Source organism: Penicillium arizonense, assembly GCF_001773325.1.
Source record: "Penicillium arizonense strain CBS 141311 chromosome Unknown PENARI_contig032, whole genome shotgun sequence".
In the NCBI taxonomy this organism is placed as follows: Eukaryota; Fungi; Ascomycota; class Eurotiomycetes; order Eurotiales; family Aspergillaceae; genus Penicillium; species Penicillium arizonense.
The window spans coordinates 15,926-27,655 of NW_019173309.1; the positions used below are offsets into that span (position 1 = coordinate 15,926).

General features: G+C 50.1%; 4 protein-coding genes across 4 annotated transcripts; 1 reads left to right on the forward strand and 3 right to left on the reverse strand.

The window, feature by feature from the left end:
- Window positions 1–158: 158 nt before the first annotated feature.
- On the reverse strand, window positions 159–3,973 carry PENARI_c032G02701 (uncharacterized protein; the record flags this gene model as incomplete). The annotated part of the gene is made up of 2 exons (XM_022636552.1): window positions 159–3,569; window positions 3,638–3,973. 2 exons carry the CDS (start codon window positions 3,971–3,973, stop codon window positions 159–161), a joined length of 3,747 nt encoding a protein of 1,248 aa, XP_022483614.1.
- A 751-nt stretch (window positions 3,974–4,724) lies between these two features.
- Window positions 4,725–6,195, reverse strand: PENARI_c032G03321 (eukaryotic translation initiation factor 3 subunit E; the record flags this gene model as incomplete). Its single annotated transcript, XM_022636558.1, has 3 exons — window positions 4,725–4,743; window positions 4,797–4,991; window positions 5,051–6,195. The coding sequence occupies 3 exons, from the start codon at window positions 6,193–6,195 to the stop codon at window positions 4,725–4,727; spliced, it is 1,359 nt and encodes a 452-aa protein (XP_022483577.1).
- A 256-nt stretch (window positions 6,196–6,451) lies between these two features.
- Window positions 6,452–7,283, forward strand: PENARI_c032G05367 (mitochondrial 54S ribosomal protein mL49; the record flags this gene model as incomplete). Its single annotated transcript, XM_022636573.1, has 3 exons — window positions 6,452–6,608; window positions 6,780–7,177; window positions 7,233–7,283. The coding sequence occupies 3 exons, from the start codon at window positions 6,452–6,454 to the stop codon at window positions 7,281–7,283; spliced, it is 606 nt and encodes a 201-aa protein (XP_022483576.1).
- A 918-nt stretch (window positions 7,284–8,201) lies between these two features.
- PENARI_c032G00373 (putative ARID/BRIGHT domain protein (SWI1)) lies at window positions 8,202–11,120 on the reverse strand (the record flags this gene model as incomplete). The annotated part of the gene is made up of 1 exon (XM_022636532.1): window positions 8,202–11,120. The coding sequence occupies one exon, from the start codon at window positions 11,118–11,120 to the stop codon at window positions 8,202–8,204; it is 2,919 nt and encodes a 972-aa protein (XP_022483586.1).
- Between the last annotated feature and the right edge of the window lie 610 nt (window positions 11,121–11,730).

The following is an 11,730-nucleotide window of genomic DNA, read 5'->3' on the forward strand; positions in this document are numbered from 1 at the left end:
CGTTTCATGCTTTTTTCTGGCCCTACTGTGGCCTCTATTTTTTTACCTCTTTTTTGCCCATTCTCCAGTGCCTCGGACTATAGTTATTTATATGCAAGTAAGGATATGAGAGGACGGAAAAGACTTGTGGTCTATGACTGTATTTAGGCCTGTCGCAATTATCCGATACCCCAACCTTTCCAAGTATCACCAATGATGGTTTGGACTTTTGAGATATCTTGGGACATTGTCAACAAGCAATCCTCTAGATAATCCACCGTGATGTTCGCATTGGCTAAGATCCTCTCTGCATCGTTTTTCAAGGCAGTATCAACCCTTTCCGACCTGAATAGCCGCATAAACACCTCGTAGGTGTCGTGTGCATGCTCAGTAAATGTCAGGTGCCCTTTGCTGAAAACCATGCCATCCAACCTATGTACCTTAGGTTCTAACACGACCCGGGTTGCAGCATAGTGAATTGCTGTCTCCCCATCGAGTGCTGCGCTGAGGTCAATTTCATTGAACCCAAGTAACTGCTTGACAATAGGTAGGCATGACGATGCGGATGCGATATGCAGAGCAGTTCGTCCAGTTGCATCTTTTGCATTTACGTCAATCGTCTCAGAGTTCAACAACACTGCTGCAGTTTTATAACCTGTAGCAAGGTGCAACGCGGTGCTCCCTTTATTGTCTCTGGCGTTTATATCACAGTCGTCGCGAGAAAGTAGCTGTGATATGTGAGCTGTCTTTCCTTGCACCACAGCTTTGTGTAAGGCTGTTCTTCCATCAGAGTCCTTTGCATTGACATCTACTTTGGGGGACAAGAGCAGAGTTGACATGCTTCGTATATTCTCCATAGTTAGATGGAGTGCAGTCATTCCATCGTTATTTTTTGCATTGGCATCGGTTCTCTCGGAGGCGAGAAGTACTGCGAGCGTAGACTTCAAAAGTACTGGGAGTTTAGACTTTGCATACTCCGGGTCAAACTGTAATTTCTCTTCTTTAAGCGCCGCAATATGAATTGCAGCCCTTCCTTCACGATCTCTCAGGTTGGCATCAACTTTGCTAGACCTAGTGAGAATTCCCATGATGGTCGATGATCGCTCAAAGCTTGCCGCGTGGTGAATGGGGCCTAGTCCGGTATCATCTAAGATGCCGGTATCAATTGACTCGGACCCCAGAAGTAGCTCAACCAGGTCAGCCTTGCAGTGCAATACGGCTATATGCAAGGCAGTTCTTCTGCCCGCGTCATCCTGAACGTTGAGATCGAACTTTTTGGACTCAATCATTATTTTCAGAAGGTCTTCAGACGAGTCAAGTACCGCCATGTGCAACGGAGTGTATCCAAGCCAGGATTTGACGGACACATCAATGTATTCCACACCAAGAAGAGACTCAAATATATTAACGTTTTTTGTAAGGACAGCCAGCAGAATGGCTGTTTGTTCAGTAGGGTCCCTATAATTGATATCGAAGCCGCCGTGGTTGATCACCGCCTCAACAAATAGATCATGTCCGCTTACAACAGCAAGATGCAGTATCGGGGGTTCCGAGGTCTGTTTCCAAAGGTCTCTGTTTGTCCAAATTCCGAGATCAAGTCTGAAATCCGCGAATCCATAAAGTAGAGTGTAACTCGGAAAAGACCTTATACTTTCTGAAATCGGAGACAGCCGGTTCGCTTCCAGAAGACTGATTAGTAACTGGCTTAATCTCCGACTCAACCCTTTGAATTGGAGAAGGTGAGGACACCAATACAACTGTGCATAGCTTCGCAAATGAGACTGGTTCGAGATATGACGGCTTGGCGTGGCCTGCGCGAGTGTTTTGCCAATATCAAACTCGGTCTCACACTTAGACCTTAATAGTCTCAGTGCAAGGTCCCGAATGTTGCCCGAGGATGGTAAAGCAGTCTTTGCGATTGTTGCGGGGACTGATCCAGCTTTGATTTCAGGAATGACTGTCGTTGAAAGCTGAGTTCCGAACATGTCATAACTCAGGTAGGTGATGATGATACCTGTCATACGTTCGTGTGCAGACTCAAGGTTGACATAGTCGGGCTCGTCTAGCAGGAATTGCTTGAAGCTAGAGTGCACAAGCCGGACAGTGAGCTCCTCCTCATCCAGTGTTATGAGGCACCCGCAACATGCGAGCGTAGCATTTATGTCATTGGGGAGTCTGGATGGATCCCAGACTGTATTGCCTGGAACCACGCTTAATGCTTCTCGGATTTGTTCCGTGGTTAACGGGCTGTGGGCGGCGGTGATCAGCTCCAGTACAGCTCGTTGGGTGTGTATTCCGGGTCTCTCAGATCTCTGTAGAATGCGAGAAAATGTCTCCCGAAGGTTACTAGGGAGATCCTCCAAGGCTTGGCGGATGGCATGATCCGAATCCATCATGCACAGTGTCTCAATTTGCAGCACAACCCAAAGAAACATGCCCTGAGATCGCTGCGAGAGGGTATCCCGTATCTCCAAGATTAAATGCGGGTCTCCAACCACGAGCCTTTGAGATTCTACACAGCTCTCCAGTTCTGCTTGAATAAACGTTCCAATCTCGGAGGAATTGTCAGGAATTGGAGTGATTGTGGTATGCATCAAGCCATCTGTATTGACTTCCAAAGGATTGTTGGGCTCGAGTCGAAGAGAAATACAGAGATGTATCGTGAACGTATCCTGAAGTCTTTTGAGTTCTTCCATCAATATCCGTCTCTCGGAGTATTCACATTCGTCAATTCCATCAATGACAATGTATGCTTTGAGATCAGACGCCAAGACACGCTGCAGTAAGAAAAATATAGTCTCATAATCTCCAAGCTTATTTCTATCAAGGAAATCTCGCATCGCAAGATCGGAGTTCAGGAATTGGGACTGCATGCGTCCTAACAACTGCCGAGCAATAGAACCAATGATTGTTCGGGCCTGAAGACTCTCGGTGATATCATATCGGCAAAAAAAGTAGACCACTGGGACGTTGCTGTCTTGAACATGAAGATGGAGATCATCCACGAGGTTAGCCAGTAAGACTGATTTGCCAGATCCAAGGCTGGCCGTATAAATAAGAGTCACAGAGCCGGATTGATCCTTCCAGTCCTTGTACTCGGCACTCTCACAAAACAGCCGTGTCGTCCCGGCTTTTCGGTTCTGTTTCCAAGTCACTGTGTGATCGTACATGGAACAAAAATCAAGCATTTTTAGATGCATGTTGAGTTGGCGCTTGTAGGAACCGGATTTGGAGAGCGTTTTCGAAAATTTTCTGAAGTTTGAGTTCTTTACAGCTGTAATTGTCTCGGCCATCAGCATTTGCACTTCGTCTCTGATCCTCGTGGCCCAAAGCTCGAGATTAGATTGGGATGATTTCAAGTCACCGTCGGCAACAGATGCTTTGAACTGCCCGAGACTCGACTTTTGGGTAAATTTCAAGAGTTTATGGCACAGATTGACAACCACAATGAAATATTCACACATGCATGACTGCAGATCCTCGGAACGAGGATATAGCAGAGCCATTCTCTCGTGGCGGGGAGCCAAGCGACCGACTTCCATGAAAACAGTCGACAATCTTTCAAGATATGAAGAGTGGTTTGAGATTAACTGTGGATGCATCAGCTATCCGAGAGGCAAGATAAAACCAGAGATGCCTTTGCTATGAAAATACTGACCAGCAGAGACGTCCGAACCAATGTCCAGACTCCACAAGCAACGAGGTTCTGCGAACCGCCTATAATGATGTCCCCAAGGGCAGCAAACTGCTGAACGGATTGCAGCACATTAACCATGCGTGGTCCCAAACAGCGCGTTTTCCCAGATGCGGCCTGGTCTATCTCAGCAGTGAGCCGCATAACATCTCTGATACTAGGAGGCGCATCTCGTAGTCGAGACTTGTCTGCCCGAAGCCTCGCCTTTTGGTCGGCAGAAAGGTCAGCTTCATAGAGCGACACTGCTTGCGCCAGTCGAGTTTCAGGCTTGAGTCGTGAAGCAAGTGTCAATTGGCTCATTTTGTGACGGCCAGAAAGGGAGCGGTTCATGTGCTCAGGTCCATATAGGAAAGAAGTTGAATCCTTTGAAGGGGAGTCAGTACTAGAAGCAGTGGCTGAGTATGAGGCTCAGCCCAGGTGATCCACTTGGGGGGCTGACGTGCACGTTAGCGCCTAACGGGTATAGAACGGTCAATGCCTATCCTTTTGATTCGTACATAGGAACTATTCATGTGCTTTTGCGAGCATACAATACGAAAGGTCGACTAGAAACCTTGGAAGGGGTTGTCAGAGACATCATCTTTCATCTCTATAGCCCATTCGTAACAACATAGAAACAGACCCCAAAATCAAGGAGTCTACATCATATCTCAATCTCTTCTCATCTTCGTTCCCCCTCCAAGCAATTGGACAGAGGGGCGCCACATATCTCTCGTGGCTTCTTTTTGAGATTCTCCACCTCCCTCCAAACCTCCAGGGTCAGAAATGGCCAATACATAAAGAGGTCAAGCAAAACATCTGACGACAAAGAAGTGAAAATATAGGGAGGGAGAGAGCTTTGTAGGAACTGTAAGATGACTAAAGAGGTAAAGAAAATAAGGTGGACCACCGAAGAACGCCAGCCGGATGCCACTCTGCACGGAGTCCCATCCCTCAAACAACCGTGTTGTGACCTACACGGGGAGATCACTAAAAATGGGTAGGCAGAAACAGGTTTCAAAATCACATAACGGAGAAAAGTTCAGTTTTCGGCATCAGGTCATGCGGGAATTTATTTTGCAACAGCAGAGCTAGAAAGAGGGTTAGCAATGGTCAATGCTGATTTTCCGGGAGAAATGCATACCTCAAGACTTGTGTGCGGAAGAAGGCACCCTTTGTCTTCTCAATGACTTGCTGGTAGACAGACTGGGGAGGGTGGTTCATAATCACAGTGCCCTCCTTATAATCGATCTTGGCGTCAACCCGGGTGTCGCGGATCAGGTTGACAATCCACTTCTCGCCCTCGTCCTGGTTCAGACCGAGACGAGCGGACAGATCGCTAGAAAACTGTTAATTCGTGTTCTGCACTAGAAAAAGATTCCCTATACTTATACTTACTTGATATCAATCCGTTGGTGGATCTTGCAGTAGCTCTCAGAGATGAGGTGACGGGCAGCCTCAACGAAAGCATCCGCCGCCGACACAAGGAAGAAGTCGCTGCGCAGAACCTCCTCGGCCTCGCCGAGCTTCTTCTGTGCCTCTTCGAAATCGAACTCGACGTAAAGGGCCTTGACGAAGTCGGTAATGGGGTCGGTGTACTCGTAGTCCTCCTGGCGCACAACGCGGATCAGATCCTTCAATTGCTTCTGGTAGATACCGGAGTGCTTGTGGGGACGGCTGCGGTTGGTGATGACAGCGGCGGCAAGGTAACGGAGAACCCAAGGGCAGCTGGTCTGGATGGTGTTGATGTAGGCGGGGGAGAAGAAGAGGTCGGTGAGGACGTCGCGGGCAGGATCGTGGTTGAAGAAGGGGAACAGCGACCAGTGGATGAGCCACGAGCGGTTGGTGAGCTGAGCGAGAGGGTTGTTGAACAGGCGAGTCTCAATGGAGTCCTTGACCTTCTGAACCTCCTCCATGGCACCCTCCCAGTTGGTGGTCAGGATTTCTGACGCCAACTTACCCCACGTGGCGGAAGCGACCTTGTCGTTGTCGGTGGACAGGACACGGAACTGGTAAAGCAGCTCAGCGGCATTTCCATAGCTACCGCAGCTGTACTGGAATCGTCCGTAGTCGTGGAGGCTGTTGACCATCTCGTTTGTGACACCGTGCTGCTCTTCGAGGAACCGCAAGTTGGCGGCCTTGTCGCTACGCAGGTTACCCACGACCTCCTCATCTTGCAACAACTCGGAAATCTTCTCGCTCTGGTCTTGGTAATGCTGTAGCTTGGCCAAAACCTCCTCGCGCTTCTTCACAAACTCGTCGGGAATGGTATCGGAGTTGTTGATTTCTTGCCAAAGGTTGGCAACGTAGTCGGTCATGTTGGTATGCTTGAGGAGCTCATATTTGGCCCGGGTGATCTCCTTGTCCTCCTCATCGCTGCCGGCGCTGAATTCGAGCAGGGGGAAAACGAGGTGACGGTCGAGGTACGGAATCAGTCGGGGGAGCAAATCGTGCTGAGAGGCGATCTCCTCGGCGGTCTTAGGTTGGTGAGAAGCAGCGCCGCTGAGCAGGGTCTCAGCGGAGGGAGGGACGTTGGCTGCCATGATGTGTCTGTAAAGATGGCAGAAAGGGGGAAAGGTCTAGAGAGGGGATAACAAAGGCCAACCGCGATCAATGGAGAATTTGCAGATTGTGCGGGCGTCGGTGGCCCTAAACCCTTTTGGGAAGTGGGTGCTGGAAAGCGGTGGCAGAAAATCTGAGCAGAGCGCCGAGCATCAGATGTTGCTGCTCTTCCCGGCCTCTGTCCTCCATCATCATTCTCTCCGGTTAATACACTCCGGTTGGTCCTCTAGACGTGCAATGGCGTCTCTTCTACACTTGGGCCCGGCCACTTCGGCCATGCGAAAGCAGGCCACTGCCATCCCTCTTCGCGTCAGCTCTGCACAATCCGTGGCTTCCGTTCAGACATGTAGTTCATTTTCCACATTATGTCCTCAGACAAGGTTGTCGGTTTCACGTAAGTGACATTTGAACAGAATTTGAGCAGATCTCTCTTGGTACATTGGACCCTGCAAAATTAAACCCATATGCGCGCTGTTTTGCAATATCTTGCAACTAACAAACAAGAGAGAAAACTGGGAACAATCTGGTTCTACAGGAAAATCGCGATACTAACCCTTCATTTCAGATTCTCACCCTCAAATCTCACTATCCTCGGCCTTCAAGACCTCTCTCCCTACCTGCCAAAGCCGCACTTTCCTCACCCAACTCCGTCGTCAAGCGCAAGCCCTGAAAGAACAATCCCCGTCGGCACACGCGACCCCAGTCAAACCCTCCAAGAACCCTAGCCCGCCTTTGAAGCTCGATAATCTCCCTTATTTCGTTCGCCGTTCCGCCTCCAACAAGCTGCCTGTCTATACCGACACCAAGGCCGGTGGTACGAAGAAGCTCACCAAGATCCAGAAGACAGAGGGTGATCTGGATCAACTCCGCAACGACCTGGCTTGCGCACTGGGTGTTGTCGATGGCCACAAGCCTAACCCCGATGTTGCCATTAACCGTCTTACTGGTCACATCGTTGTCAAGGTATGTTTGATTCAAGGTGGATTCGGTCAATGTGGAAATTAACACTCTGATACAGGGTTGGCGCAAACCTGAGATTCTGAAATTCCTCGAGGAACGCAAATTCTAAGGGCTTTCTCCTCTAATACCTGACCCTGGAAGAGACCCCCTATGATCTCTGATGGTCCTGGATGAAACCACAAAAGCATTAAACATACCCCCTCAATAGGGGTATGGCAGAGCATTGTTATCGAAGAGAGCAAGAATCAAAGCACATCGAAAACAAGGGATGAGAATGGAAGAAGCAAACGGTCCTGGTGATCCCTGATATTCATGGGTAATATCTATTTCCTTGATTTTGATTTCGTTGCGAGTTGTCTCTTTCTCTTCTTTTCCCTTTGGTGTTTGTGTCTTATCTGCCTGGTCGTGTCTTCTGGCGTGCACCTGCTTTTTGTTTCTCTTTCTCTTTTCTCACTGTAACACTCCTACTCTGTACATTTTCGACGATTCGATGGGTGCTAGTTCCTTTTCTTCATATGAATGATCATGCATCTCCATATTATTAGGAATTCGGTCTTTTCCTTGAATGAAATCTGCAATGCTTTGTGTCCAAGCAGGCCCAGAACCTGGATTATGCGTCCCTGTCCGATACTTACGTCCCAAATGTCCCGAGCAAAAGTACAATATCAAACCGACTACGACCATATGAAATGAGCATACAGCATTATGTACAAGATACTGTGTTTACCAAGTAAAGGGAGCAGCTTTGGCATCATGCAGTATCTCTCGATTTCCGAGGGTATTTTGAGCATTGTACACTGAAACAGAGCAGAACGCTATCTCACAAGAGAAGAAAAGAATAGAGAGAAAAGGAATAACCCCCGTGTCCACCAGCGCCCAAATGAGAAAATAGGGAGACAGACAATTGACATGAGTACAAATGACATGAGAGAAATCAAGATTGTCGTATATGCTACGTGAGACAAGTGCCAAGGATGATTGATGAAACAGCCCGTCGCAGGGAGGAATCATACAAACATCAACATCCTTACTCCGCTAACCGAGCATATGTGAGAAGCTGGCGAACAACACCGCCATCAATATTGGGAAGCAACAATGCGCCAAGCAGGCTTTCCTTCCTGGGGAGGATCCCTGATGGGACCCGGAGAGGGGCCGTGTTGTCCACCTGCTTTGACTTCTCGGCAAGTCGGCGGAGGACGCCTAGGCCCCGGTTGACGATCGAGCTGAAGGCATATGCGTCGGCTTCGGCTTGGCCTCTTTGTCGCATATTGATTTGTGGGATACGCTCAGTGCACAGTGCGCAGGAAAGGCGCAGGAGATGCACAGCAAATCCGTCGACCGAGTCAAGCCATGCTTGGGCAAGGGAACCATCGGCAAAAGTGGTGAGTACATCGGCTGACAAAAGGCCTTGCATCAGGAAGACCTTGCGTGCATCCACGACAGACATGGGCTTCTTGTCAGGGACGCAGGAAATGGCAAGGCCAAATGCACGTGTTAAGAGCTCTGGCTGGGGAGGTGCAGTTCCATCTCCAGAAAAGATAGCCTTGAAATATGTCCGGTTCGGGTCGTCTCTGGCCAGCATTTTGGCGAGGCCATCAACAGCAGCCGGAGTGTATCGATCAACAGAAGAATTGAACGCCGTAAACATCACTTTTCCAGAGGCAGATGTAGATCCAGAACCAGGTGCAAAGGCAAGAAGGAAAGTCAACAAACTCAATGCTTCCTCTTTGCCAGGGATTTGAACTACATGAGCCAGGTTGCTCAACAAAATCACTGCGTCTTTCATAAAGTCCAAGGTGTTAAGAGACGACCGCAGGAACATCTTGCGAGTCCCCATATAGCGGAAGACATCGCCAAACAATTGAGCAACAGGAGGGATACCGAGAGGCAGGAAATTCGTCTCGCTGAAGGAGAAGTTGCGCAGGATGGTGGTGATACAGATAAGCCGATCCACAGCCCGGTCAAGCTCATACTCGATGCTCCCGAATTCAGGAACATCTTTCAGTGATGTGTTTTCAGCATAACAATCCCGGGTGATTTCGTCGTATGAACGTAAAGACATGGTATCAGACTCCTCTGGGGTATGTTGCGCTAGCAGGTCGACCTGTTCCTCTGCGCAGTCGATCAGGCTCTCTACCAGATCGTCACAATTCTCCAGGGAGATCTGCACAGACGGTTCACCGGAAAGAGTGGTAAGGGTGTCCAGCGCAACTCGAATTTCGGCATACATCCCAGATTTGAGGCCCATGGTCAGCGCGTGGATATCGACTATTCCTAATTCTCCAAACCCTGGCACGTCTGGCTTAAGTCTTGAGATGTCATCGCCAATCTGGTACATTTCATCAACAGCAATAGGACCGTGCATACGGCCTCCTTTCAAAACCAGAGGTTTGAAGGTCTCCTCAATAGGTCGCTTGGTGAACTTCTCGGGCTTCGCTTCCGTTTGCCCCGGGGTTGGTGTAACACCCTTACCAGATTGCGAAGGAGAGGGAACCGGGAATGGTCCGGCAGCACCTTCTGTCGGTGGGCCAGGTGGTTGCGAGCTTCGAGAGACACTTGGTCGGTGTCCAGCCTGACCTGGCCTGCTTTGACCTCGTGGTGTCGGTGTAGCAAATCCATTGGCTGGGTTCATTTGGCCGTTATTATGGGTTGGGGTGTTGTTGTGAGGGGACTGTGTCATGTGCTGTTGTTGATCAAAGCCTGGGCTTGGCTTCACAGAGGGAGATTGGAATTGCATCCCTGATGCGTCATTTGATTGTCGTGGTAGACCGCCTTGCGGCTGCATCTGGCCTGCAAGCTTTTGCTGCGAGTTGAGGAACGCTTGTTCGTAGGGGCCCAAATTTCTAGAATGGTGACTCTGAAGTTCCTGGGCCGCCATGGGGAACTGCATCTGCGGAAATTGTAGCTGCTGTGCGACTACTGGCCACATATTCATCGCTGTGACCTTCTTCGAACCTCCCAACTTCATCACGGAGGCATAAAGTTGAACGAGATTGATCGGACGCCCGCTGACCATAGGATTCGGGTCAATCGGAAGGTTTTGGGACATCATAAATTTCTGGAGAGATCGCATGAATCCTTCTGGGTTACTGGGCTTCGGAATGTTCTGTGCCATATTCGGTGCCATCTGTCTCATCCCGCTCATTTGTTGAGGATTGGCCATCGGATTCATCCCAGAAACCGGCCGTCCCGCCATTGCAGCGTTGGGATTCATCTGCCGGGGCTGGTTTTGTGCCTGCATGGCTTGCAGTCTCTGTTGCTGACTCGCCAGAGCTTGGTGATATCCCGCTGGCACTTGGGGCATGCCACCAAACTGTTGCGCCTGCATTGAGGGTTGAGCGGCTGCGGAGGTCATTCCAGGCCCCTGTGGCATACCACCGAACTGCTGTCCCTGCATAAAGTTGCCGTTCTGGGGTGTGTGTACGCGGTTTCCATTATCTGACTGCGACGGAGACATCTGAGTGCCAACGTGGGGTCCGGCAGGTGAGAAAGGGCTAGGGGAAGCCGTCGCCATGCGAATGCTTTGCTGATCGAAGTCTTGCATAATAGGTGACTGCGTCACGTTGGGAGATGCACCTTGCTGTAGATGCTGGTAAGGGTTGGGATGTTGTTGGAATTGGGCGTTGCCATTTGGTGGACCCTGATACCCCGGATATGGCACTTGAGGAGTCTGAGATCGCGACCCTGTCACGCCTCCCGGTGCTGGCCTCGGCGACATGGGCATGCCATCTTCCGGTCGCGTTCGTTTTGATGGAATCACCTGGTTTGGGTTGTGGAAGCCCGGAGAGGCATTTCGCGACATGCCATTGAACATGCGCTGGAATTGGGATGGGTCCTGGGTCGGGGAGCCATGGAGAAAAGCGGTTGAGGGGTCTATTGTGTTAGGATGAAAGGCGCCATTATCCTGGCCAGGAATATTCGAGGTGTCGGCAAGCCAGGCATTCATGTCGAGCGGTTTTACCAACCCATCTACCTGGAAGGAGTTAGCATATGAACGATCCACGCGCCATCGCAAAGATGTGCAGCATAATAAATATAGGCTCAATCATCGAAAGACATCGAGACTGAACCACCAATGATTTTTTGAGGGTCAGATAGACGCGTCGGTGAGGTGTTTGGGGTAGTCGCGCAAGCGGTCGCGACACGGGACAAAGGGACGGTGGGGGGAGGAAAAACCACCAATTCGGTGTATAAAATATACATAGAATGGGCAAGGGAGGGGTGGGAACAAGGTACATACCGATAAGGCTGGATTCACTAAAATTCCGCTTTGCGAACGGATGACTGAGGCCGGGTCCCGGTGATGGGATGAAGGCAGAGGTTGGAGTGAGATGGGTGGTCACGTGGTGGGAGCCTGAGGCCACAAACAGGAAAGGGGGGGAGGAGGGATAGGATATGGGGGGAGAGGTAGACGCCTCGGTAAGCTGGGGTAGTGTTAGTGGAGGGGAACGTCACTGGGCTATTAAGGGCCAAGATAATAGACGCTCCAAATCCAGAAACAAATGAACTACAGGTGAGGCGCAGAGGTGGACTGCGGAAGGGGTGCGTGGCCACAA